Source organism: Castor canadensis, chromosome 11 (assembly GCF_047511655.1).
Source record: "Castor canadensis chromosome 11, mCasCan1.hap1v2, whole genome shotgun sequence".
NCBI classification, from domain to species: Eukaryota; Metazoa; Chordata; class Mammalia; order Rodentia; family Castoridae; genus Castor; species Castor canadensis.
This window is the reverse complement of record NC_133396.1, coordinates 69,162,168-69,189,990: the sequence shown is the minus strand read 5'-3', so window position 1 is coordinate 69,189,990 and position 27,823 is coordinate 69,162,168. Positions and strand designations below refer to the sequence as shown.

The 27,823-nt window shown below is 37.7% G+C and overlaps 1 protein-coding gene and 1 non-coding gene across 4 annotated transcripts in view; one reads left to right on the top strand and one right to left on the bottom strand.

Moving 5' to 3' along the window:
* Fmn2 (formin 2) overlaps nucleotides 1-27,823 on the top strand; it is a 338,855-nt gene that overhangs the window by 291,314 nt on the left and 19,718 nt on the right. For all 3 annotated transcript variants that reach the window (XM_074047221.1, XM_074047222.1, XM_074047224.1), the window contains one exon: nucleotides 17,802-17,951. In XM_074047221.1, the coding sequence (XP_073903322.1) occupies nucleotides 17,802-17,951 (150 nt within the window). The remainder of the gene's footprint in view (nucleotides 1-17,801; nucleotides 17,952-27,823) is intronic.
* LOC141414239 (U4 spliceosomal RNA) lies at nucleotides 16,869-17,008 on the bottom strand. The gene has a single exon (XR_012439305.1). It is a non-coding gene; the product is annotated as a U4 spliceosomal RNA (small nuclear RNA).

Sequence of the window (27,823 nt, the reverse complement as noted above, 5' to 3'; positions counted from 1 at the left end):
AGCAACACTGTGGCCCTCTTATCAGTACGTTCTGGATGCCTTCGTGCAAATGGTAGGGCCTCTGAATGCTCCCATGGAGTAACCCTTTGCTGGGCTTCCTGAGCTCACATAACTTAGTATGTGGGTTTGCCTGGCTCTCTAAACCTCTTTTAGTCCCTCCTCTTCCCTTTGCCAGGGCATCTCTGGCATGTCTGCTTCTCTCCAGATTACCCATCACCTACTCCAGGATGGGAGAAGCATCAGTCTCTGTGTTCTTTCACTTCATCATACTTAGTTCTAGTAGTTCCTATCAAGCCTAGTACTTCCCTGGCTGTGTTTTGCTGGAATCACGCCTTAACTATTGACCTGACAGCTGAGAGAAGAGCTGCGGCAGCTTCTGAGGGGACCAATTGCTGCCTTCTCCGATTGGAGAAGAGTGGGTGACCTCCACACATTCTTAGGGATTTCAGAGATCAGTACCCATGACCATCTAGATAGCTCTGCTCCTTGCTTTGGAATCTTAGATTTTCTCAACCATGTCTCTAACTTTAGGTTTACAGACCTCTTTTGAGCATTTAAATGTGTTTGTCACTCTGTAAGTAATTTTCAGATCTTTTCAGCTGTTTCTATCCTTTCCCTGTAGGAATAATTGTCTCTTTCCTAGCCTCCAAGCTATCTTTGACACCCTTGCCTCTTTATTAATGCCCTGAGCATCTCATCTCTCTGCATGATACAGTACAAGTTAGCCACACTCAGCCAACTTTACTGACTGTGTGGCACTATGCTCACCACAAATTCAGTAGCCCAAGTCATCACAGCTACCAGAGCATTCCACACAGGTGCTCCTTGGCTGGCTCTGGTGATGACCTTAACATTGTGCCGTGCCTACATACCACTCGCAGCAGTGTGTGGTGAGGGAACCTGCTCCACAACTCCATCTCACATTTTTCCCTCATACTACTGTGATCCTTCTGAGTAGTTCAGTTTCTTCAAGAAACTAACACTAGATTCACTTGGACAGCAAGAAGGAGGCCAGAGGAAGCTGCAAAAGCTGCAGATCCAACCTCCAGGGGTGGAGAAGGGAAGGGAAGGGAACCAAAGGGAAGAAAGAAGACAGCCGCATAGAAACTTTGTAGACTAGAGTACAGTCATAAGAAAGTTTGAGCAAAGCCAACAGGAAGTCCATGACCCAAAGGCACCCTTAAGAGTTTTCTCCCGTCTCCTGGAATTGCAGCTACACCAGCATCCCTGCTGTGTCACCTACAGCCCTGGGCCCTTGTGCAAGCCAAGTGATTGGTTTCAGAGCACGTCAGCTGAAGGCATCGGGTAAATTATTTTCTTGAAGTTAGCAGTCTGGGAGATCTGAAAGGTGCATGCTTGTGCTGCCATACAAATGATACTTTTCTTTTTTTTTTTTTTTTGATAGTACTGGACTTTCAACTCAGAGCCTTGTACTTGCTAGGCAGGCCCTCTGCCACTTAAGCTATGACCCTAGGCCTTTTTGTTTTAATTATTTTTTGGACAATATTCACTTTTTTTTTGGTGGTACAGAGGTTTGAACTATGGGCTTCATACTTGCAGGACAGGCACTCTACCATTCTCTACCACTTCAGTCATAACCTCCTGCGCCTTTTTTTTGCTGTGATGATTTTGGAGATAGGGTCTTGCTTTTTGCCCTGACTGGCCTAGACTGCAATCCTCCTATTTTATGCTTCCTGCCATAGCTGGAATGACAGGTGCACACCACCACATCCAGCTATTAGTTGAGATAAGGTCATGTGAACTTTTTCTCCGGACTGCCCTCAAACCACAATCCTCCCAATATCAGTCCCGCAAATAGCTTGGATTATAGGTGTGAGCCACCAGTGTTGGAGTGGGTCTTTTATTTTTTGCCTGCGCTGCCCTAGACAAATCTACTTATGCCTCCCATGTAACTGGGGTTATAGGTGTGAACCACCATGCCTGAGATGGGGGTCTTCCTAACTTTTTGCTAGGGATGCCTTCAAATTGTATCCTCCCAAGTAACTGGGATTACAGGTCTGACCACCACTCCTGATCTAGAAATGAAACATTTTTGTGTATGTGTTTATTTATTTATTTGGTGGGACTGAGGTTTGAACTCAGGACTTTGAGCTTGCAAAGCCACACCTTCAGTCTGTTTTGCTGTGGTTATTTTGGAGATGGGGGTCTCAGGAACTATTTACCTGGCTGTCCTTAACCATGGTCCTCCCAATCTAGCTTTCCAACTAGGATTACAGGTGTGAGCCACTGACGCCCAGCTTGTGTATTTATTTTTACATAATAGTCTTAATTATTCAAAGAGCATCATTAAAGGACATATTTTTAAAAGAATGTATTTGAAAAAAAAATTTGAAAAGAAAAAATCACTTCCTCTACTCTCACATATCCACATGTAGACACTTTGTGCAGTTATAACTAGGGTGCACAAAAAAGTTTTTCTTTTTTTATTATTATAAATTTTTATTAGGATATACTAATTATACAGGGGGGGTTTCATACTGACAATTCTGATTAGATTTATATTGTCCCCATTATTTACATTGTCCCCATTGTCACTCCCCCTCAATCCCCTCCCCACCCCTCCCCTCCTTACTTAAAGAAATTGCAAGAGGCTTTTAAGTTCTGTTTCTTATACAATCATATACCATCACCTTAATCTCCTTCCTTCACCCTCTCCCTTTCCATTAGTACCCCCCTCCCGTGCACACACACTGTGCCTATTTTTCAGTCCTGATTTTCGTAATTAATATTTTAAGTTGACATTCAAAGGGATTTCTCAATGTGTGCCCTCTGTGGGTCTGCTTTACTTTGGACTCTTCAGTGCCCTCCCTCCCTCCAGTTTTCAGTGGTTTTCAATACACATCCTATGTCCTCTACATTTACATCTTACAGTATACAATATTACTGATGCTCTGTCATTCTCTTTCCTTTCCCTCTTTCCCCAAATTCCATAGAGTAGTTCCACTGTTACAAACATGTTCTACATTTGAGTTTGTATATGATCATGCTTGGTTTTGTATATATGTTTATCTTTGGATCTATCTTCTCCTTATGAGGGAAAACATGCGTCTTTTGTATTTCTGATCTTGGCTAACTTCACTTAGTATGATGTCCTCCAATTACATCCATTTACATTCAAACCCCATGTAATTATTCTTTGTGGCTGAGTAATACTCCACTGTGTATATGTACAGTTTAATGGTCCATTTATCAGTTGTAGGGCATCTGGGTTGTTTCCAGAGCTTGGCTATTATGAATAGTGCTGCGGTGAACATTGGTGTACAGGTGCCTACTGTATCTGGTCTTACATTCTTTTGGGTGGATGCCCAGGAGCAGTATCACTGGATCATATGGCAGTTCTATCTCTAGTTTTTTGAGGAATCATCATATTGCTTTCCATAGTGGTTGTACTAACTTGCATTCCCGCCAGCAAAGTATAAGGACTCCTGTTTCACCACATCCTCACCAGCATTTGTTGTTGTTATTACCCTTGGTTGTGACCATTTTAACTGAGGTGAGATGAAATCCAAGTATTGTTTCAATTTGCATCTCTTTTATTAACAGGGAGGTTGAACACTTCTTCATGTATTTACTGGCCATTTGTACCTCTTCCTTTTAGAATTCCCTTTTAATTCATGTGCCCATTTCTTCATTGGGATGTTGATTCGTTGGGAGCTGAGTTTTTTGAGTTCCCAGTAGATTCTGGATATCAATCCCTTATCAGATGAGTAGCTGGCAAAAAATTTTCTCCCATTCTGTGGGTTGTCTCTTGAGTCTGGTGACTGTTTCTTTTTCTGTGCAGAAGCTCTTTATAGCTGATGCAGTCCCTTTTCTTTATTGTTTCTCTTAGATGCTGAGCCTTTGGAGTTCTGTTTAGGAAGTCATTCCCTCTACCTATCTGTTCTAGTGTATTTCCTACTGCTTCTTGGAGTTGTTTCAGGGTTTCAGGTCTTATATCAAGGTCTTGATCCACTTTGATTTTGGTACAGGGTGAAAGACAGAGATCTAGTTTCAGTCTTCTGCATGTGGATATCCAGTTTTCCCAGCAGCATTTGTTGAAGAGGCTATCCTTTCTCCATCATGTGTTTTGGGCTCCTTTGTCAAAGATCAGTTGGCTATAGATGTGTGGGTTTATGTCTGGATCTTCTATTCCAATCCGTTGGTCTTCCTGTCTGTTTTTGTGCCGGTACCATTTTTATTGTTATTGCTCTATTGTATAGTTTGAAGTCGGGTATTGTAATGCCTCCAGCATTGGACATTTTGCTCAGAATTGCTTTGGCTATTTGAGGTCTTTTGTGTTTCCATATGTGTTTCATGATTGATTTTTCTATTTCTGTGCAGAACATCACTGGAATTTTGATAGATATTGCATTGAATGTGTAGATTGCTTTTGGTAGTCTGGCCATTTTCACAATGTTGATTCTACTGATCCACAAGCATGGAAGGTCTTTCCATCTTCTGATGTCTTCTTTGATTTCTCTCTTCAGTGGTTTATAGTTTCATTTAAAAAGTCTTTGGTTTTCTTTCATTAAATTTATTCCAAGGTACTTTATTGTTTTTGAGGCTATTGTAAATAGGATTGTTTCCCTGATTTCTTTCTCAATCTGTGGGCTGGTGGTATATAGAAAAGCTACTGACTTCTGTATGTCAATTTCATGTCCTGCTACTTTGCCAGAAGAGTTTATGATTTCTAGTCATTTTTGGTAGAGTTTTTGGGATCTTTTAGGTATTAGATCATGTCATCTGAAAGTAGGGATAGTTTGATTTATTTCCCTATTTGAATCCCCTTTATTTCTTGCTCTTGTCTTATTGCTCTGGCTAGGAATTCCAAAACTATTTTGATTAGGAGTGGAAAAAGTAGAGAGCCCTGTCTCATTTCTGACTTTAAGGGGAATGGTTTCAGTTGTTTTCCATTTAGTATGATGCTGGCTCTAGATTTGTCATATATAGCCTTTATTGTATGGAGGAACATTCCTTCTATTCCTCGTTTCTTTAGTGCTTTTATCATGAAAGGGTGTTGGATTTTGTCAAAGGCTTTTTCTGCATCTATTGAGAGGATCATGTGGTTTTTGTCCTTCCTTCTGTTTATATGCTTGCTTTTATGGATTTTCATATATTGAACCATCCTTGCATCCCTGGAATAAAATCAAATTGGACATGGTGTTTGCTGGTATTTTGTTGAAAATCTTTGTATTTATATTCATTAAAGATAATTGGTCTATAATTCTCTTTTCTGGTTATGTCTTTTTTTGGTTTCAGAATGAGTGTAATGCTGGCTTTGTTGAATGAGTCTGGTAGTGTCCCTTCCCTTTCTATTTCCTGGAAAAGCTTGAGGAGTATTGGTGTTAGTTCTTCTTTTAAGGTTTGGTAAAATTCAGCCATGAATCCATCAGATCCTGGGCTCTTTTTTATAGAGTGACTTTATTACTACTTCAGTTTCATTGCATGTAATAGGAGTATTTAGGTGGCTAATATCTTCTTGGTTCAATTTTGGTTGGTTATATGTATCTAGGAATTTATCCATTTCATCTAGATTTTCTAGTTTACTTGAATATAAGTTTTCAAAGTAGTCTCTAATGATTCTCTGGATTTTGTTAGTGTTTGTGGTTATGTTCCCTTTTTTTAATCTCTGATTTTATTAATTTGGGTCTTCTTCCTCCTTGGTTTTGTCATGTTGGCTAAGGGTTTGTTGATCTTGTTAATCTTTTCAAATAACCAGCTTTTTGTTTCATTGATTCTTTGTGTAGTTTGTTTGATTTCAATCTTACTTATCTCAGCCCAGATTTTTATTATTTCTCTCTGTCTGCTGGTTTTGGGTTTGGTTTGTTCTTGCTTATCTAGGATTTTAAGGTGTATCATTAGATGGTTTATTTGAGTAGTCTCTGTTTTTTTAATGTAGACACTTAGAGCTATAAACTTTCCACTTAACATGGCCTTTGCTGTGTCCCACAGATTCTGGTAGGTTGTATTTTCATTTTCATTGGATTCCAGGAACTTTTTTATTTCTTCCCTTATTTGGTTTTTCAGCAGTGCGTTGTTCAGTTTCCATGAGTTTGAATATTTTCTGGAGTTTCTTTTGTTATTGAGGTCTAGTTTTATTCCACTGTGGTCTGATATGATGCAGGGGTTATTTTGATTTTCTTGAATTTGTTGAGACTTGCTTTGTGTCCTAAAATATCTATTTTGGAGAAAGTTCTATGAGCTGCAGAAAAGAATGTGTATTGCCTAGTTGTTGGGTGGAATACTCTGTAGATATCAACCATGTCTATTTGGTCTAATGTGTGGAGAAGCTCTGAATTTTCTTTGTTGATCATTTGTCTGGATGACCTATCTATTGGTGACAGTGAAGTATTCAGGTCTCCCACTATCACTGTGTCAGTGTCTATCAGTGCTTTTAGGCCCATTTGAGTTTTTGTAATGTAGATGGCTGCCCCTGTGTTTGGTGCATATATGTTAAGAACTGATATTTCCTCCTGATGAATTGTTCCTGTCATTAATGTGAAGTGACCTTCATTGTGTCTTCTGATTTATTTTAGTCTAAAGTCTACTTTATCAAATATAAGTATAGCTACTCCTGCCTGTTTATGGGGTCCATTTGCTTGGAAAACTTTTTTCCAGCCTTTGACTCTAAGTCAATGTTTATTTTTTTCAGTGAGATGAGTCTATTGTAAGCTATGTTTGGATCTTGTTTTTTAACCCAGTCTGCTATTCTATGTCTTTTGATTGGGACATTGAGGCCATTTACATTCAGTGTTAATATTGAGAGGTGCTTGTTTTTTCCATCATTCTTGTTCCCCTGATGTTTAGTTTTACCTAGTCTTTGTTTGTCTGCTTGCTCAAAAGGGTTTATTCTTTCTGGAGTCTTCCTGTCTCACTCTAGTTTCTTCTTCTATATGTAAAAGTCCTTTAAGTATTTTGTCTAGTGATGGCTTGGTGGTTGCAAATTCCTTTAGTTTTTCCTTCTTGTGAAAGGTTTTAGTTTCTCCTTGAATTAGGATGGATAGTTTTGCTGGGTAGACTAGTCTGGGTTGACAGTTGCTTTCTTTTGGGACCTGAATTATATCTTTCCATGACCATCTTGTGTTTAGAGGTTGAGTTGAGAAATCTGCTGTTATTCTAGTGAGTTTGCCTTTATATGTGACTTTTCTTTTCTCTTTTGCAGCTTTCAGAATTCTTTCTTTCTTCTGTGTCCTGAGTGTTTTGATTATGATGTGTCTAGGGGTGTTTGGTTTTGGTCCTGTCAGTTTGGTGTTCTGTAAGCTTCCTGCACCTGAGTGACTCTCTCTTTCTTGAGGTTAGGGAATTTTTCTGCTATTATTCTATTGAATAGGTTGTCATTGGCTTTAGAGTGTATCTCCTCTCTTTCTTAGGCATTGGGCTATCTGGAGCCAAGGCAACTGCTGAAGGTGCGGGAGAACCAAGCCTTCAGACAGTAGGAATTTGGAGCCTGCTTTCCAGGAATGAGCTCCAAGAGAGTAGTGCAGTAGCGCTGCAAGCATGGTGGGGGTGGGCCAAGCCTCCAGGTAGTGGGAGCCCTGAGGTCTGATTTCCGCACGGGCTTCTGGGAGCGCAGTTCAGAGGCTCTGCTGCTGGCTCAGCAGAACCAAGCCTGCAGAGAGTGGGAGCTCTGGGGCCTGATTTCCATCATGGGCTTCAGGGAGCTCAATTTAGTGGCTCTGCTGCCTATTTGGCTCAGAAGAACCAAGTCTGCCAGCACCTGGGGTTCCCAGGCCCAATCTCCTGCATGGGCTTCAGAGAGCTCAGTTCTGTGGTGTTGCTTCCAAGAGAACTGAGTCTGCTGGCTTGTGCCTTCTGTTACCCCTGGAGCAGCAGGAGCAGAGGGTCCTGCTTGCACGGGGACACCTGTTTCCCTGGTGTTTCAGTTTCGTGTCCAGGGTAGAAATGATACATTTTTATTAGCATATATAAATTGTACAGAGGAATTTCATTATATTTCCATATATTCATATTATGTACTTTGATCATATTCACCCCTCTATTACTTTAATGGGCTTCATTATTTTGTTGTCATACATGTATATAATGTACTTCAAGGGAAAACATTGTGTTCTATTTTAATGACTATGTTCAAATTAGCAATGTCCATGGAATGGGGGCATGGCTCAAGTGGTAACAAGCCCAAGGCCCTGAGTTTAATTGCCAGGACCACAAAAAATTAATTTATTTATTATCTTTGCCCATTCTCCCAAATAATGTACCTTCAAATCATGTAACTATTCTTATCCTCATTATAGAAGTTATTTACTAATTTTACGTCTGTCATTTTCATTATGAAAAAGTGAGGTTTGAGGTCTGTGTTTAGGCTCATTTTTTTTTAAATGTGGACATCCTAATGCTCCATTAGCATGTCTTGAAAGATTATACTTTCTTCCTTGAGTTGTTTTGCTGTTTATCACACATCAGCTGACTATATTTGGATGAGTCTACCTCACTGATCTCTTTATCTCTTCTTTCTCCAGTACCACGCTGACTTGGTCACTGTAGCTTTATAGTAAGTCTTAAAGTCAGGCAGTGTCAGTCTTCTGAACTTGTTCTTCAGTATGGTACTCATTATTCCAAGTTGTTTGCTTTTCTCTATAATCTTCAAAGTAAATTAACTTGTTAGGAGTTTGTTTGGGATTGCACTAAATCTGTACATCAGGTTGGTAGGAACTGAAACCTTAATGATTGAGTCTTTCTATTCATAAACTATCTCTCCTTTTATTTAGTTCTTTTTTTTATTTCATCAGATTTTGTAGGTTTCCTCCTATTGATCTCATACATATTTTGTTAGATTTATACTTAAGTATTTTATTTTTGACTCTATTGTAAATTTTATCTATATTAAATATATATGTTGTATGTTGTATATATTGTGTTTGATTCAAATGCTGACTCTGTCTTATATTAATGGAATAAGTCTCACTTGGTCATGTTGTAGAATTCTCTTTACTCATGTTGGATTCAACTTGTTAATACTTTCTGGAATTTTGCATCTATGTTTAAGAGATGTTGGCTGGTAGTTTTCTTTGACATGATGTCTTTATCTTGGTATGTGAGTAATGCTGGTTGTGTAGAATTAGTTAGGAACTGTTTCTTTGATTTTCTGGGTGAATATTATACAGAGAAGGTATCATTTCTTCTTTAAAGTTTTAGTATATCACTAGTGAAATTATCTGGGCCTGCTGCTCTTGTTGGAAGATTATTAACTGTTGATTTAATATCATTAACAGAGTAGATATCTTAAGATTCCTTATGACAGTTTTTATAGATTGCATCTTCCAGGAAATTAAGCTATTTTTTCTGAGTTATTGAGTTTGTGGGCATCGAATGGTTCATAATATTCCTTTGTTTGTATTGGATGTCTGTGTGATTAGTAACTAGTAACAACAGTCCTTGTTACATTTTTTGTGTTAGTATTTTTATCTTTTCTCATTTCCATAATTAGCCTGTGTAGAAGTTTACAGATTTTACTTATCATTTCAAAAACTAGCTTTTTTGCTTCTGTTGATTATCTCTATTGGGTTATTTCTAATTTCATTGATTTCTGCTTTCATTTTAGTATTTCTTCTGCTTACTTTAGGCTTAAATTGCATTTTATGCTAGTAATTATTCTCTAAGGTAGAATCTTATGTTACTAATTTTAGAACTTTCCTCTTTGCTAATATAAACATTTAATGCTATAAATTTATATCTAAGTTCAGCATTGCTGCATTGTTTAAATTTTGTAAATTAAGTTTTTGCTTCAAAAATATTTTCTTTCTTCCCTTAGGCATTCTCTTTGACCTATGACTTATTTAGAAATGATTTGGAGGTGCTACAATCATCATTCTTTTATTGATTTCTGATTTAATTCCATTGTAATCAGAGAACATATTTTTTATGTTTCATTTCTTCCCCTTCCTTTCATAATTATGAATTCCTTCATAATTATGACACAACACAGGACATTAACATAAATAAAAATGCATGCCAGTATGTCATTCTACTGAGGAGTAGCCAGCCCTCTAGTGCAAGAGGGAGTTACCACCCTTGTCCATTCCTCCACATTCACCAATACAGTTCACCTCACTTGACTCAGAAGGAAGTTTGAATCAGCTCCTGCATTTCTTTCACATTCATGGTACCATTGTTAATTCCCTAGCTTTGACAAATGCAATGTGGTTATGCAAGATGTTTCTATTAGGGGAAGTTGAGTGAAGATTATATAGGAATTATACTAACTTTTAATTTTTTCTGTAATCTAAATTTAAGTCAAAGTAAGGTCATGAAGTAGGTAAATCAGAGCTCTCAGAATTGAGAATTCTGTGAAAGAGAAAATGGGAATAATATGCTTAATTCTGTTTGCATAGGCTTAGTCATAAAGCAACAAAAATAAGCTTTTCTAATGACAATTTATGTTCAAATTCAAATGACACAACAGTAATGGTGCAATAATTTAATGACGTGGGTGAAAATGGTGAAAGACAGGATTAAATTGGAGACCTTTGAAAGAGAATAGAGTGGGAAGATAGTCTATGAAGCCAGATTACAAGCTGACTACATAAGATTTAAGTTGCACAGCAAGTATACATTAATAGTAAGCCATTCAATGAGCTTACATGGGTGGAGAGAAATATATTTGAATGGATAAATTTGTATATTTTTCATTTTGGAGGAAGAAGCCAAAAGAAAAGAGAGTTTAAGATGCTGAAAATAGGAGATGATAGATTTGATACTTACCTAAAGAAAAGAGCTGGTAGGATAAAGGCCAAAAAGGTCAAGAACTTGGTCTTGATTGCAAGGTGATTAAGGTTTCCCATCAAAGATAAAGGTGCAGTTGTATAGATAGAGAAAAAATGAAGTACTAACCACAGTTGTCTGGTTCCAAGTTTTAGGAACCTCCATTGGTTGCTGGGTCTTTGGGATCAGCATGGAGCCCATCTTACATTGCCCCCTCAGGGACAGTCAGTGCCTGAAATTTGTCACTCAGATTTTTGTATGGGTTTTTGTATGGGTTGATACTTGTTCTCATGTAAGATCACTTCCTAAGAGCAGTTGTCTGCTTTGAGATCACAATTACCTTGAAGGCATAAGTACAACAGTTTTTTATTTTAAGGGAAAGACAGTATTTCATTTTCTTACCGTTTGTAATTTCTCTGATATTCCATTGCCTGGAACAAAATAGTTGGCAGAAAAGTATTCTTCATACTTTTGAGAAACAATGGAAGAACCCTCAATGGCCTTTCAGGATGACTTTCCTTCTTGGAGTAATAAAATTTACATTTCATCTAAGTTCTTATGAGAGTAGAGGAAGGGGGTGGAAATGAAGATGATGATTTAGGGTTCCAAAAATTGCAATTACTTCTGGAAGGCTTTTACTGAAAATGGATCTTTCTCTTGAGATTTTAGTTTGTTCTGAAGGATAATATTACAAACTCCAACATTGCACAATAAAAAAAAAAAGCAAAAGCAATGGAAGATACATGATGACATTAAGCTGGTATGCTTCCTTATCCTTGTGTTTTATACTGAAATGCTTTGAGTCCTTGGTGCTGCCTATATGGACTGAACTGAGTTAGAACTGTGCAGTTCTCATTCTGTGTGTATGTTGTCATTTAGTACTCAGCCTTTTTTGCCATATTCTAAAACCAGAATGATACTGAGAGAAATAAGAAAGAGGAAAGGTCACCAAAGAACCAGAGAAGAAAGCAGACCCCCTAGGTCTACTTAAACTGGGCCAGGACTGAAATTCTGACTCACTGGAAGGCCAGTCCAATCACAGATGGGTGCATGAGAAACAACCTCACCAGGTACTTCATGTCCTAATACAAACATAACCATGTCTCAAAATAACCTGAACTTCATGCCAGTGATTGAGCCACAGAGGGAAGACTTTGGTCCCAAAGGCTTGTTGGCATTAGCGCTAAAGGGAGAAGAAATTAATGAATGATCTGTTCCCACACATGTGGGCTTGAGAACAGGACATGAGAAGAACAACTCAGATCTGAATTAAACTAGCTTCACTGATGAGTACAGGTGTGGTTACAGTGGGAAGAATGTGAGGCTGAAGGAAGGTCAAAGGATTTACTTTTAGCAAATATCTTTTCTAAGCTGTTGACTGATATGTCTGCTACCTATGTATCAGGAAGCTATGTACGTGTTTATTTGTGTATTTATATATAGCAAATGAACTGTGATATCATAAAATATGAAATTAAGTCATATGAAAGAGTCAAGACAAAAGATATAATTCCCAGTTGCTCATCTTTTATCTGATTCAGGGTAAAAGGATATTTCTTATTTCTACATAAAATGATAAATTGTCTTGGCAGGAGCCCCTGTAAACTTTCTTCTGAGCCAAGTAAGATAAACTATAGCTGAGCAGGGAGGAACCCTAGTCTGGCACTGGCTGGCTTTCCCCTAGGAGAATGACATTTTGACATCAGTCATAATTTATATAGATGTCACATGTTATCTCATAATCATGTGTGGTGAATGAGGGACAGGAGTCATCCCCCTTCATTTTACTATGTGAAGTGGAAATTCCAAGTTGCGTCATGCTCTGAACGCAGGGCAAAGGTCAGAGAAGCACTTTTCATACTAGTGTGGCAGAGATCAAGGGCCATCACATGTAGATCCTACTATGTGCCTGGCAACCCCAGGACGCACACTACATGTTCTATTCATTTAATCCTCACTAGGGTGCAATTAGATAGAAAATGCTATTGTTCTTTAACAAATGGAATAACAAAGTTCAGAGAAGTCCACTCTGGGCCAACTAAATTTTGGTCATTCTTTTTGTCTGATTAGAATCATTTCTGGAACTCCCTGGCACACATCAAAAACCACTCCCCTGTGTTGCTTAGATACGCTTCCTGTTGCTGAAGAATTAATACAAGGAGAGGCTTATATTTTTTTTCACATGACCACAGCAGAAAAACTATTGAGAGGGTGTTGTGGTCTGAGAGCACAGTGTCTCACAGCCTGCTAACCAGAGGCAAAACCTGGTGAATTACTTTGTTCCTTAACCAAACAGAAATTTTCCTCAAGAAAGTCAGTTAGTGGAGATTTCATTTTTCTTCCTGTTTGCCTTGCCATGCATGGTGCATGGCTCATAGTACCTACCAGCTTGCTGATGAGTTAAATGAAAGCAACAGTGTCTTCTGCTAGGACTATGACTGAGTAGGTGCCACCAAAGTGTCAGGCTTCGACTCGAGGTTTTATGTCAATATTTGAAGAGAATCCTGTTTATAGATGGGAAATAACTGATAGTCATAACTGACAATATCATATGGAAATAGTATTCCATTTGTGGTGAATATACTTCTCCAAAGAGACCATAACTTGTAGCAATAAAATGCTATTTTAGGATAATTACTCATACATTTTTTGGTTACAATAAAAAAACAAGTTTTGAGTCATGTTTTATGTGTACAATTCTCAGACAGAAAATTAACTTAAAAACAGATGAGAAGTTTAAAAGACTATAAAATAGTACTGTGGCTCACCTAGTCATTTCCTTAATATTGTTTTGATGATCAGAATTTATATTTTAATAAAGTTCAATTTATTAACTTTTTCATGATGAGCACTTCTGTGGCTTGTGAAATCTTTTATGAGCCTATTCTGTCATTTATATTAGGATACTTACTTATATTGAGTGATGATTTTTTTCCATACAGATATCCAGTTCTGCACCATTCAATAAAGACTTCCTCTTCCTGCATGTAATTGGCTTACCATCTTTGCCAAAAAATCCAATGAACTTATATATGTAGGTCTTCTTCTTCTATATCTTTATAAATACCATAATCTTTTGGATATTTATCTTTATAACTCTTAAAGTTAGAGAATAACAGATCCTTCAACTTTGTTCTTTTTATTCAAGTAGTCTTTTTCCTATTTTACATGCTTTAAATTTCCACATAAATCCTAGAATCATTCCCAGTTTTCTTAAAGTAAACCTTTTGATTGGAAACACATTGAATCTGCAGAACAATTGGGGCATGCAGATGTTAACATCACTGAGTCTTCAGCCTGGTGGTTGGCACACCTGTAACTCTAACTACTTAGGAAGGTGGCGATTGGGTGAATTGAGGTTTGAGGGCAATCTGGGCAAAAAAGTTCATGAGACTTCATCTGAACCAATAAATGAGCCAATAGCTGGGTGAGTGGGGGCAGTGAGGGGAGTGTGCCAGTCACTCTAGCCGGGCAGGGAAGCAAAAACAGGAGGATTGAGTCCAGGCTGGCCTGCCATAAAGTTGGAAAGCAAAAAGGGCTTGGGCGTGTGGCTTAAATGGTAGAGCCACTGTCTAGCAAGTGCAAGGTTCAAACCCCAGTACAGCCAAATAAATAAATAAATAAATGCTGAGTCTTCTAACCTAAGAATGTATTATACTTTCCACTTATTACACTTCAATTTTTGGCAACAGTGTCTTGTAGTTTTCATACATTACTGTTTGACTTGTTATTTTATGTTTTATAATAGTTATGCAAATTGTGTCTTTTTTTAAAAAATGTTTTTGTCATGGTCCATTACAGTATAGAAATATAACTGATTTTTAAAATATCTACCTTGAAAGTTACAGGGTAAATATTAAATTTCCTTATTTTGTTCTTGAAAAATCGCTTTAGTTCTTACAGGTTTTTGTTTTATTTGTAAATTCCATAGGATTTTCTGTCCAACCCAGGATATGTGTGAGTAAAAGGGAGAGAGAGAGAGAGAGGAGAGAGAGAGTAAGAATGTGTGTGTGTGTGTGTGTGTGTGTGTATGTGTGTGTGTGTGTGTGTAGCAATGAGATTTTGTCATTTATTTCCAATATTTATGCTGGCTTGGGAGTCGTATTAACTGGCTGGGGATTTCAGTACCTTGTTGTATGGAATTTAGAAGAGCAGACATGCATGCTTGCTTAATTCTTAAACCATGGGAAGAACATGAAGTACCACAGAATATGTAGTAATTGTTGGTTTTTCTACAGTTAAATGCCATTGATTTAACTGTGTAAGTTTACTTCTATTCCTAGCTTATGGTACGTTTTTCCTTTTGGGTATAATGAATTGGTGTTGGATTTTTTTTCAAATGCTGTTTTATTCTTATATAAATTTTCATATTAGTTTTCTCCTTTCCTCTGTTTATATGGAAAATTACACTGATTGCTTTTCAAACATTAAAACCACTTTGTACTGTTGGAATAAAACCCAATTGGTCATGATGTGTTATCCATTTTAGAAATTGCTATATTCTACCTGTTGATTTTTAGTAAGGATTTTGTATATTCGTGAACAATTTTGGTCTATCAATTTATTTCTTTTATAGTACCTTTTTCAGTTTTTCTTATAAGCATCAAAGTGATGCTAGCCTCACAGAATAAATTGGGAAGTATGCTCTTCTCTATTTATGAAGGCGTTCTCATACTACTGGCTTTATTTCTGCATCTAAGGCTATTAATTAATTCACCTGTGAACAGTTTGAACCAAAAGTATTTTAAGGGTGGGGATAATTTTAATTACAAGTTTGTCAAAGTTAATTTCCTACTTATGCCAAATAATTTATTGAACATAATTTCAGTTTCTTTGTTTATATTTTCTACCTCATTTGTTAGTAAGTTTCATTTTTTAAGAATTTGTGGATTTTTATCTATAGTATCAAATTCATTGCCATGAAATTGTTTATAATATCATTATCATTTTAAGCCTATAAAATTCGTAATGATGATGGTGCTTTTATCCTTGGTACAGTAATTTATATTTTCTCCTTTTTTTTTCTTAATTAGCCTTGGGGGAATTTACCAATTTAATTAAGATTTTCAGTAAGCCAGCATCTAACCTTGTTTCTTTTCAGTAAAGTTTAGTTTTTCTTTGTTGTATGCTCTGTCTGTCATTTCTTTCTTTTAAGTAACTGGATTTAATTTATTCTTCTTCAGCTTCTTGAGTTGGAAGGCTGTGTCGTAAATTTCACATGCTTGCTTTTATTTCCTTTCTAATGTAGGCATTTTAAAGCACTAAATTTCCCTCTACTGTTTTAATTACTGACACATTTTGATATTGTTTTCACTTTTATTTAGTTTGAAATATTTTCAAATTGCCTTTAAATTTTCCTTTCTAATACATGGGTCATTCACACCCTAGTCCTACCCAAAGATGGTGATGATAATAATAATGTGTTCCTTTGTGACAAAACTGTCAAAATATTACAAAACAGCTGAATAGATGAACTGTCACAACTTAAATAGCACACTGGTTTTCTCTATAATAATCAAATTTATGAAATACAAATGTCAGATCAATTATGAAAAAGAATAACTTAGTAGTCAAAGGATTTAAGCCTTAAGTCAAAGGCATGTAAGTAAAATGACCAGTTTTCCCCAGGGAGATATATGTATATACTTTATCAGTTTTGATAAAATATGACCCAGATATGTCTTACACCATTTATGCTCTCAGCCATCTACTCTCCAGGCAATTCTAACACTGTCCACACTTCTGCAGACACACTCTAAGGCCATTACCATGGCTGAAGGTGATCAAATTCCTACAAACCTATGCACCTCACACCAGACTTTCAGGATTGACTATTCTGTGTCATTTTCCCTAGTAGGCTACCCAGGGAGAAACAAATAATTCCTGAGATCCATACATGTGATCAAATCAGTGTTGTCATCGCTTCCAAGAACCAAAACACTTGTGTTCCTAAGAATTTTGCTGCTTAGAAACAGCTATAAGGCAAGTTTAAAAGCAGAACAGATTAATCACATGTTAGTAATCCATGGTCAGGGATGTTTTTTGGGTTTTGGTTTTTTTTGTTGTTTGTTTGTTTGTTTGTTTGGTGCTGGGGCTGTAACTCAGGGCCCTGTGTTAGGATAGCTCCTAACTTTAAACCAATGATGTCCCTGAAGAGATTGTTAAAAGTTGCCATTGGTGACTGTATTTCAAGCCCTCATGGTGGGGTTTTCAGGAAGTTTTAAATTAGCAATATTCATGCCTTAGATAAACCTTATTGGCTAAGATACTGCCCCTGTGCAAGCTAAATTTTTATTTTTACGTGTGATATTCAATCTCCTTTACCTTCTGACCAAACTTACAAAGATCTCATTTTTTTAATGCTCAAACTATTTTTCACACCAGGAATTTAAAATCAGATACATAAAAAAGCCAAATGCACAGATACATATTAGTGTTTGCATGTATATACACATATTTTTAATCATTGAGCAAAATCAAGTTGCCTTCGAGATTTTGATTTCAGGGTAAATCAAACTTGAGCTTGGTGTAGTCAAAACAGTGCTGGCCCTAGGACAAAGTAGAAAAGAAAGAAGATAAGGATTATTTGTGTGCTGGCTGGTTTTGCAGCATCTCTGGCCTTGCCTTCCTGACCAGGTACCTAGGTTCTTTCATCATGAATAGCATTATGAAATATTGTCCAGAGTGCTTCCTTATCAGGGCATTGATTATGGCACTAGACAACTTTATTAAGTTTTAAGCCTACTATTTATTAGTTTAAAAAGAAAGTATAGACCATCAAATTCAGTATTCCCCAACTTGACCACAGTTCATTTCTGAAATATGTCAAACACATTGTGATTAATTGAAAATGGAATTGATCCAAGGATAGATAGATATCAGCATAGAGAAGAATCTTGTCAGCTACCGTTATCTTCATCTCGTGAAACCGTAAAGAACTACTGTTGGTGCCTGAGGAGTTAGAATCTTCTTAGTAGTAATAGTTGTGCATGAATGAAATCAGCATTTGGATGGAGAAAGAATGTCCCATATTGGAAAGTAATCATAGCTTTTATCTTCTTGTGTATGTGCTTTGACAGCTTTTTGGAGACGACAGCCTATTACTTCATGAAACCAAAAATTGGAGAGAAGGAGGTATCCCCAAATGTTTTCTTCAGTATCTGGCATGAATTCAGCTCTGACTTTAAAGACTTTTGGAAGAAAGAGAACAAACTTATTCTACAAGAGAGGTAGTTATTTTCATTTGCACAATGGCATTTAAAAACTGTTATTTTATTAGGTGTGACACCACTGGGGGGCTGCCAAATTTTATAACATGGATAAAAAATTAGATGACCCTCCCTGTGGTGGCAAGTTGAAAAAGGTGTTGACATATGGCAGAATCTGGAGTTTGAAGAGTAAGCACAGGACTGTGATGCATGGAGAATAGCTGAGGTTGGGGGTAGTTTGCCAGGACAACTTCTGTCATGAAAAAACTACACAAAATCAAACCATGTAAGAAGGGTTGCACAACCCTGTAGGGTGATGGCAAAGACTATAAAGGTAAGAAGAATAGTTTTCATGTTTGCTTCCCCTCAATTTAAGGGATATTGTCAGTTTTACCATTCCTACCAGAATTTCTTATAGACTCAGATGTCTACAAGAAGCACAGATGATCAGTGGTTTTAAAAAAACTCTTTCAAAGTTCTTGTGGAATTACATCGTATTTCCTAAATGAAATATTTTCAGGAATAAAGGGAATTTTTTTCTCTTGAGTATGTAAAATAATGTCTCTGGGATTATGAATTCCACACAGTCATATATTAAATATTAATTTGTGAAGAAAGCTAGCCCTCCCAGGGCAGCCTCCCCAAATAGCTGGATCTAGTGGGAAAATGAAGGAAAACATAATCCACACTATAAAGCAAACCCTAATACTGAACCAATTAGTGTACTTCCTAACATCCTGCTGTAACAAAGACTGCTTTAGATCTTTAGAGAACTCGCGTTCTCATGGGCTTGGTTCATCACTACCACAGCATTCCACAGCTTTCTGATTATTGTCTTCGTGAAACCATGTATAAACACTTTCATTTGTAAATAGATTTTGGTATCTCCTTAAATTGGTGACATTAATTGCTAACATTTACTGAATATGTAAGTGATGGCAGACTTATGCTCCATATAATAGCAGACAACATCTCTTAACAATGAGGGGTTGTGCTAAGAAATGCATTGCCAGGTGATTTTGTGGTTGTATGTAATCACAGAGTGTTTACACAAACTAAAATGGATACAGCATCACTTAGGGGGCCACCAACATGTATGTAGTCATTGTTGACCAAAATATTATGCCTTACATGGATACAATTTCTTACATTCTGTAGATTTGTCAAAGACAAAACTATGCCTCAGTGAATAGCAAATGGGAAAACTAGCAGTTTAAACAGAAAGATACTTTCAACATGAACTGTAGGCCCGGTGCCAGTGTCTCATGCCTGTAATCTTAGATACTCAGGAGGCAAAGAGCTGGAGGATCAAAATTTGAGTCCAGTTTGGGCAAAAAGTGAGACCATATCTCAAAAATGCCCAACACAGAAAAGGGTTGGTGGAGTAGTCAAGTGGTAGACCGCCTGTCTAATAAGTGTGGTAATGAATTGCCTCTACCTCAATATGCATCAGTAGGAGTTCACATAAAAGTTGGGATTTAATCAGGCATCATTGTGAGTGAAATAGGAAAAATAATTATTCTAAAAATTATTCTTTAATAATTGCTAAAAAAAATTTTTTTTTGTGGTACTGGGGTTTGAACTACACCTTGAGCCACTGCACCAGCCCTTTTCTGCAATGTTTTGTTTTGTTTTTGAGATAGGGTCTCAAGAACTATTTGCCTTGACTGGCTTTGAATTGTGACCCTACTGATCTCTGCCTCCTACTAGAATTACGGTTGTGAACCCCCAGCGCCCAGAAAAACCCAGTGTTTTTAAAGAAACTTTTTTAACCTTAGAAAATCACATATCCCACCAAGGCCCTGAGTTCAAACCCCAGTTTGCCTCCCAAAGGAAAAAGAAAAAGCAAAGAAAAGAACAAATGCTAGTGAGGATGTTGGGAAATGCTAAAATGCTATTGGGAATATAAATTAGCCCAGTCGCTATGGAAATCAATGGAGGAATTACCATATGGCCCACTACTGTTGATCATGTACCTCACAGAATCAAGGTCAGCTTGCTGTAGCGTGGCTCAGGTTTATTGAGAAACAACTCATAATACCCAAATTATGGAATTAACCTGGGTGCTTATCAATGGGTATGGATGCAGAAAGTGTTAGTATACATAGACAATGGAGTTTTACTCAGCCATTAAGAATGGAGCTATGTAATTTGCTGGGAAATGGATGGATTGGGAGATCATGTTAAACAAAATAAACCAGTCCCACCAAGGACAAGTATCACGTTTCTTCTCATTTCCTCCCATTTCATGACACCAAGGTCATGAAAATTAAAAAAAGGAGACTACCAATGAGGTGGGAGAGAGGGGGATAAGAAAGAGTCAGTCATACATGCAGTGAATGTAATCAAGGTACATTATATGCATATATGGAAGTGTCATGCTTTGTACAGTTTAGTATACACCAATAAAAATAAAGGTTCTGAGTGCCAGTGGCCCACACCTGTAATCCTAACTACTTGGGAGGCTGAGATCAGAAGGATCACAGTTGGAGGACAGCCTGAGCAAATAGTTTATAAGACCCATCTCAACCAATAGCTGGATGCAATGGCATTTGCCTGTCATCCCAAGCTATGCAGGAGGCTGAAATCAGGAGGACCACAGTTCTAAGCCAGCCAGGGCGCACAAGAACCCATCTCAATGGAAAAAAGACTGGACATGGTGGTGTGTGCTTGTTAGCCCAGCAATGGCAGGAAGTGTAAAATGGAAGGATCAAGATCCAGAGTGGCCTGAGCAAAAGGTGAGATTCTACCTCCAAAATAATCAGAGTAAAAAGGAGTGGCTCAAGTCAAGTGGGAGAATGCCTGCCTAGCAAGGGTGAAGTCCTAAGTTCAAACCCCAGTACTGTCAAATAAATAAATAAATGACTAAAGAGGAGCACATGGCAGGGAGAAGGAGAATACTGATTTGGACTTTAACTTTCAATATCTATTATGCCTCCTAGCAAATAATAACCACACTGCGTTGAAAAGCAAGGTCATCGTCTGACATGTTTGTACAGCTTTGTCCCTGTCCTTAGAGCGTGACTGGCTACATGAGTTCTGGGAAGCAATGTAACATAAAAACATGTTGTTCCTTTTCAAAAATTTGAAATTTGAAGACAGCAATGGATTAAATCAGTTCCAGAGGCCTTCTGGGAGCTGTGTCCTTAATGACTGCCTGATTCCTCACTCTTGTCGACATAACCTTGATATCATATAGGGAATGGACAGGTGTTTCAGGAATCCTCTGAGTGCCCTGGGATGTGGGTAGAAAATGAGAGTGTGATCAGTTCAGAGACACCATCATCTGATCAGAAACTCAGGTAGAATTATAAATAATTAAAATGGGATACCATTCCTTAACTTGTTTCCCTCCTCTGCACTCCTGTAATAATTACTACCAGCATAACTTATTTAACAGTTAATCCATTACTACTTAACAATATGTTTATGATGTCTTTATTTTATGCTTTAACTTTTTTGTTGTTTGCATTTCCCATGGAGCCCTTTAGTGTCCTTATTTCTGGTATTACTATCACTTGTCACTCACACTGCCTTTCTCTTCTTAGTGTGTCCATAAATATTTCCTGATTTGAATTTTTTTCTTTGTTTTGGCTGGGGGGCACTATACTGGGGTTTGAACTCAGGGCTTCAAGCTTGCTGTGCCATTGCTCTACTACTTGAGCCATACTTCCATCCCTTTTTACTCTCATTATTTTGGACATAGTGTCTCACTTTTTGCACAGGCTGACCACCTAGACCTTCATCCTCCTATTTTATGCTTCTTGCCATAACTAGGATGAGAGGCACACACCACTAAGCCCACCTTTTTACTCCCATTGAGTTGAGGTCTCACAAACTTTTTGCTAGACTGGCTTGGAATTGCAGCCCTCTCAATCTCAGCCTCCCTCATAGCCTGGGATGAGAGTCGCCCATCAACATGCCAAGGTATTGGTTGAGAGTGGAATCTCCTGAACCCCCTGTCCTCCAACTGTTATCCTCCTGATCTCAGCCTCCCAAATAGCTAGATTTACAGGTGTGAGCCACTAGTACCCAGCTTCCTGGTTTGACTTTCATGTCATTGTAGCTGACATGGACACGAAAGTAAGAATTTAGCCTACTAAGGCAATGAACATGTTTTCACACATAAATTGATCACAGTATATAATAAAACTTAATAACTTAAGCAAAAGACAGACATTTATTTGTTTAGACAGTCAAACCTCAGAAGAGTGGGAAAAGACTTGCCTGTGGACTGCTTAGTGCAGAATTCCACTTGCAGCCAGTGGTTTAGGTGGACAGCTCTGTTCCTTCCTCTTTCCCTATCTGTGAGTCCTTGGACACATCTTCTCTGTCCCTCTGTTCCTCCTCCTCCCTCCCCATCTTCATCTTCTCTTTCTTTCTTACCCTCTGTCCTCTCTCTCTGACCCTGCTTCCTTTTCCTGTTCCCCTCTCCCACTCTTCCTTGTGGGTTCACTTAATTTTTTGAGCCAGACTTTTCCTTTCTGGTAGACTCATGGCTTCTGGCTATCAGGCACAACCATGGCTCATCTTCTCACAACCTAGGAGCAGTTCCATCTAAGAAGTTTTCAGGGATGAGGTCCAAATGAGCTCTGTCCATCTTTGGATCTGGTACAGTATCCAGAGGAGGGGGCTACCACAATCACAGAACAGTCCTGCAGCCAAGGCTTAGTATGATTAGCAGTTCCCTTCATAGTACCATCTTTGCAGTGAGAAGAGACTGTTTTCCCCAGAATAATCGGTTGCACTAATTTATCAAGGACATAAAAGTAACCCATGTAATTATCCAAATGTTTTAGCAAGGTAGAAATGACTGAATGATGATCTGATGGTGTCCTTAAAGTTTTCCTTTCTGATGAAGTTTTCCTCAAACTAATTTGCTATTTATAGACTGAATAAATCTGTAAGATTTTAAATCCTGTATGAATTTTTCTTTCCCTGTTATTTCTAATTGGTATCTGATTATAAAGTGGTAGTGTCTCTGTTTTTCTGGCTTTATCCTGATAACCCATATTACATAGTTAATATACTTGTTGAAAGGGTAAATTTCTACACATTCAAATTGAGTAGATCTGCTGTCTTTGTAGTCCATGAGATTTGGAAAATGTCAGTTACCAGTTCCAGAATAATAGAAAGGTGTTTATCCTTCAAGAGTTTCAGTTTTTTACCTGCAAAATGGAGGTGACACCTGTCTTGCAGTGGTATTGTGTATGCCAAATGAGAAGAGGTATTAAGGAACATAGTGACGTATGCACATGCTACATGTTCAATGACTATTTCTCCACCGTTCGATAGAACTGGCCTCCTGATCATGGATGCCCACAAGATGATGCAGTACAGTATTCAGAGCATATTTCCTAAATACTCAGCGTTACTATGCCTCAGTTATTTTCTTGGCTAGGTAAAATGTCTCAGTTCTAAGGATGAGGTTTTACCTCTATATTTACCCTGTGTGATATGACAAATCATTATTTTTTCATGAATCAGGAAATGTGTTTTTCATGTGCTTAGAATTAGGCATATCCATCTATTAATAAGTTCTCCTTTTTACAGAGATCTGACAAGTCATCACCAAACAACGTAAAACATGAAAAATAATTTCTAAAATTTAAGTTTGTACTCACTAGAAGAGGAAGGGAAACTAACATTTACTCTGCCACACAGTTCCCTAAAGTTCTCATAGAGCACCATTGTAATAGGGAAGGAATTGGCAATCTGCTGCCTAAAATTTTTAGGAAAACATAGGTAGTAGTGTCACCTAGCCACCAGATGTGGCATTTTTCTCATAACATCACCCAACTTCCACTAAAAACATGCAGCCTTTCAACAAATCTAAAATTTTCACTTTTTTAAAGAGCTATTTTAATTAGAAGAGACTGGTACAAATTAATGTATCCTGTTATCTGATTGAGGGGCTGTGGGCCAGGCCAGGTTCTGGGAGAACAGAACAGGGCCCAGAACAACCTCACTTCTCACTTGTGCTTTGTTGCAGTTTGATCTTGGTTTTCCGACAGTGTTTAGCTATGTAATCATGTGAGGTTATTTGCAACTATTCCATCTTGAGTTTTACTAGGCACTGAGGCATTCAAATCCATTTGAAGAAGGCCTCATCTTTCTTACTTTAATTGTCTAGTGCTGGTGTGGTGTAACCTGCAGTGGGAGAAATGAGGAAGGAATTGATTCTACCCAGAGGACTTTTGTCATGGAGCTCAGAGCCGCTGTAGGATTTTTACAGGAAATTCAGAGAGGTTAAGGGTATTTTACACAAGAAAATCTAGCCATAGAAATCTGACCTCCAAGCCCCATAATGAATAGAGTAACCTACCATAATTGCATTTTTAATCAGCTTGACATTTTAATTTAACAAATTGTGACATTAGTAAGGGTTATGTTTAAAGTATTGTCTAACTTAATTTACTGGTTTGTTTTACTTTGAGACAGGTGTCTTTGATGAACCAAGAGAAAAGATAGCTGTCCTCTAATTGTTCAAGCATGTGGCAGTCAGAGGCTGCATGCAGGCCAGCGGAAAGCTGTAATTAGAGAGAGATGATTTGCATGTTTATCCTTAGAAGGTGTTGTGTCACGTTGGAGAATACTTCACGTCATGTTAACATTTCCATTCCCATACTTTGCATTGAAATGAGCTGTCTATTCAGATTTACATGTGAGGTAGCAGAGCCAATCTAAGAAGGAAGAGACTGCTTTCAAGGCAATTGCCAGAAAATCTAAATGAAGATAAAGATTTATTCCTATGTAACAATGTGTATTGGATACTTAAGTGAAATACCCTCTTGCACAATTGTTCAGTGTTGTTGCACCTCAGTAATATCTGACTTGGGCCAGCCATTTATTCTCATTCAGGCACCATGAAGAAATTTTCTTCCCAGCACCTATTTTCTATAACTGAGGCTTTAGCAAGCTACCTCAGAACAGTGGTAAATGAGGCTGAAAATGCATGGGGAATCTGATCAGCACTCATGAATAGGAGTAATTAATATGATTAAAGCATAATAGACAAGTAGTGCCACAATTATATTTGCTCTTCCATGTGCCAGGTAATGTGCCTGGCTATATGGGTCTTACCCTTTAATTAGAGACTCAGACAATAAAAATGTAGGCACATATTTAAATTACAGTCTTAAAAAATAAACAGGGAGTCATTTTGCAGAATCAAAAATGGAACAGGACTGGAGGTGTAGCTCTAGGGGTAGAGTGTCTGCTTGTAAGCACAAAGCCCTGAGTTTAACCCCAGTGCTACCAAAAAAAAAAAAAAGTAGAAAATAGGACAGGTTCATTTAGAAAGGATAGCCAGAGGAGACCTCTCTGAGGAGACAACATTTATGGGGACACCCAAGGAATTCAAGATAGCAACAGTGTGTAGGTGAAAGGTGGAGAGAAGTCACAGGGTGCATGAATGGAGGGGAGGGATTTTCAAGACACTAGGGCAGAAAAGAAATACAGAGCTATGAGATTGTCTGCCATATTTTAGATATTGGTCTCTAGAACAGGTTTGAAAATGACAGCTGTTAGGCAAAGACATGTTGGTAGTCATTTTATTTGACAAATAGCAGTTAGCTTGCTGACCCTTGCTTAAGAGGCAGCCATGAGAAGGCGTCAAACTCAATTTTAAAAGAACTCACTTGTGGAATCCTGTGTTGCATATGGGTGGTCATGAGAGAAAGACTACTAAGAATAGGCATTGGATTGCTATGTTTTCAGAACATATATTTTAATATGGGACATACAAATAAAATTAAGGTAACATTCAGGTATCTGGGAGAGAGAGAGTGTTTTTGAAACCTCTTCTGACTTATTTATTTATTATTACTTTTTGACCATGCTTGGTCAAAATCATATGTAATAAATCCACAAGGATGGCAGACTTACTGTAGAAGCAAAAGGATAGGGGACATGGCTCAAGCGGTGGAGTATTTGCCTAGAAAGAGTGAGACCCTGAGTTAAACTCCAGTCATGCCAAAAAATAAAAAAGGAAGGAAACCAAAACTTTCTTGCTGTGCTTTCATGAAAAGATACTTGGCCTTGTTAGCTCTTAAGAAAATGCAAATCAAAACCACAGTTGAACCTAATGACAGCCTTCAGTGATCTACTTAGATTGCTCAGTTCTGAAATTCTTCCCTGGCTTTTCCTTACAACACCTGGCACAGTCCTTTCCCTGTGCTTAGGTAGTCTCGTATGTACTCGAGGAAAGCAAATATTTTAACCACTGATGTGAATGGTAGCTAAGGCAAATTTAGGGATACATACTTGTTGGCAAAATTGCAAAGAAAAGAATTGCATATCTCTTTCCAAAACTGAAAGGTACTTTATGGATTCAATTAGTAACTTAGAATAGCTTGACACTGTTGAAATAGAATGAGCCAGTGCTTTCTCCGTGTAAACAGAGAAATTTTCAGGAAATCTAAGCCATTTTGAAATTACTCATCTGTGGCAAAAAAAAAGTGTTTTTCAAATCTAATCTATACAGGAAGAGACAGATTGTTCAAGTTTCCTAACTTGTAGAACCCGTATTTCTAATGGAAAAGAGGTAAATACTTAGAAAAAAAAGTAAATGTAATAAAAATGGTTAAAATTAATAAAACTATGGGAGAGGAATTTGTGCTTGTTATGGGGTAACACTTCTATTTAGTGAACCTCCACCCTCTTTCTTTGGCAGATCTCAAATATCCTCCAAAGATCCATGTGTTGAAGGCTTGGTCCCCAGCTTACTGCCATGGGTGGTAGTAAAGCCTTTAAGAGGTACAACCTAGAGAAAGGTCTTAAGTCATGAGGTGTGCTCTTGACACAATTGTGAGACCCCAGCCCCTTCCTCTTCCTGTCCTTTCCCACCATGAAAAATAAACCTTCTCTCTTTATAAGTTGATTGTCTCAGTTATTTGGTATAGTAATGAAAAGCTGGCCAACACCTTTAGAATCTCTGTCACCACTTTAGTGTTTCTTCTCCTGTTCTTCCCACGAATTCCTCGTTACTGGCAGGGAGCTAACTCTACAGGCCTTCTGACTGGGCACTGCTTGGGTCTTTTGCTTCTGTGTACCATGCAAAACTGTGCTTAGAAATTGGAAACCCATGCATCTGCTAGGTCTGGGGAGAATTTTGGCCTCATAGAAAGGAGGCTTTTTCTGAGGCCAACAGTAATAGAAAATGACCTGCATAGGGTGCTTATGAGCCGGCAGGCACCCAGAGAAGGGGACCCGTGCTGGTGTGAACTGGCTTTAGAGGTACAGTACAGTCGTGGATGTTAATATTAACAGTTTGTGTGGAAACCAATTATTTTCAGTTTGCTCTGCCTTAAAGTGAATTTTAAATCATCACATCATTATTTACATTATTTTATGTATACTATTTCCAACTTTTTTGAGCTATATTACAAATAAAATTATATACACACTTAAGGTATATATATATTTTGATATACGTATACATTTTTATGTACATTTACATTGTGATATATACATGTTTCAATATACATATACATTATGAAATGATTGCCATTATCAAGTCAACTAACATATCCATAACCTCACGTGGTTACCTTTTTTTTCCTTTTGTAGTCTAATCTCAGCAAGTTTCAAGTATACAGTACGTATTCTTAACTGTTGTCACTATGCTGTACGGTGTCTCCAGATTTATTCATTGTATAACTGAATGTTTGTATCCTTTGGCCAATATCTCCCCATTTCTTATGAACGTAGTATAATTTCACTTCAGAAACACATTATAATGTTTTTGGCACTTCAGGAGCTATGATTTTGCTTTTTCTTCCCAGACAGGGTCTTGCTACATAGCAAGACTGACCTTGAATTTACTGTGTATCCCAAGATGGTCTTGAACTCAAGATACTCCTGCCCCTACTTCCTGAGTGCTAGGATTAGAA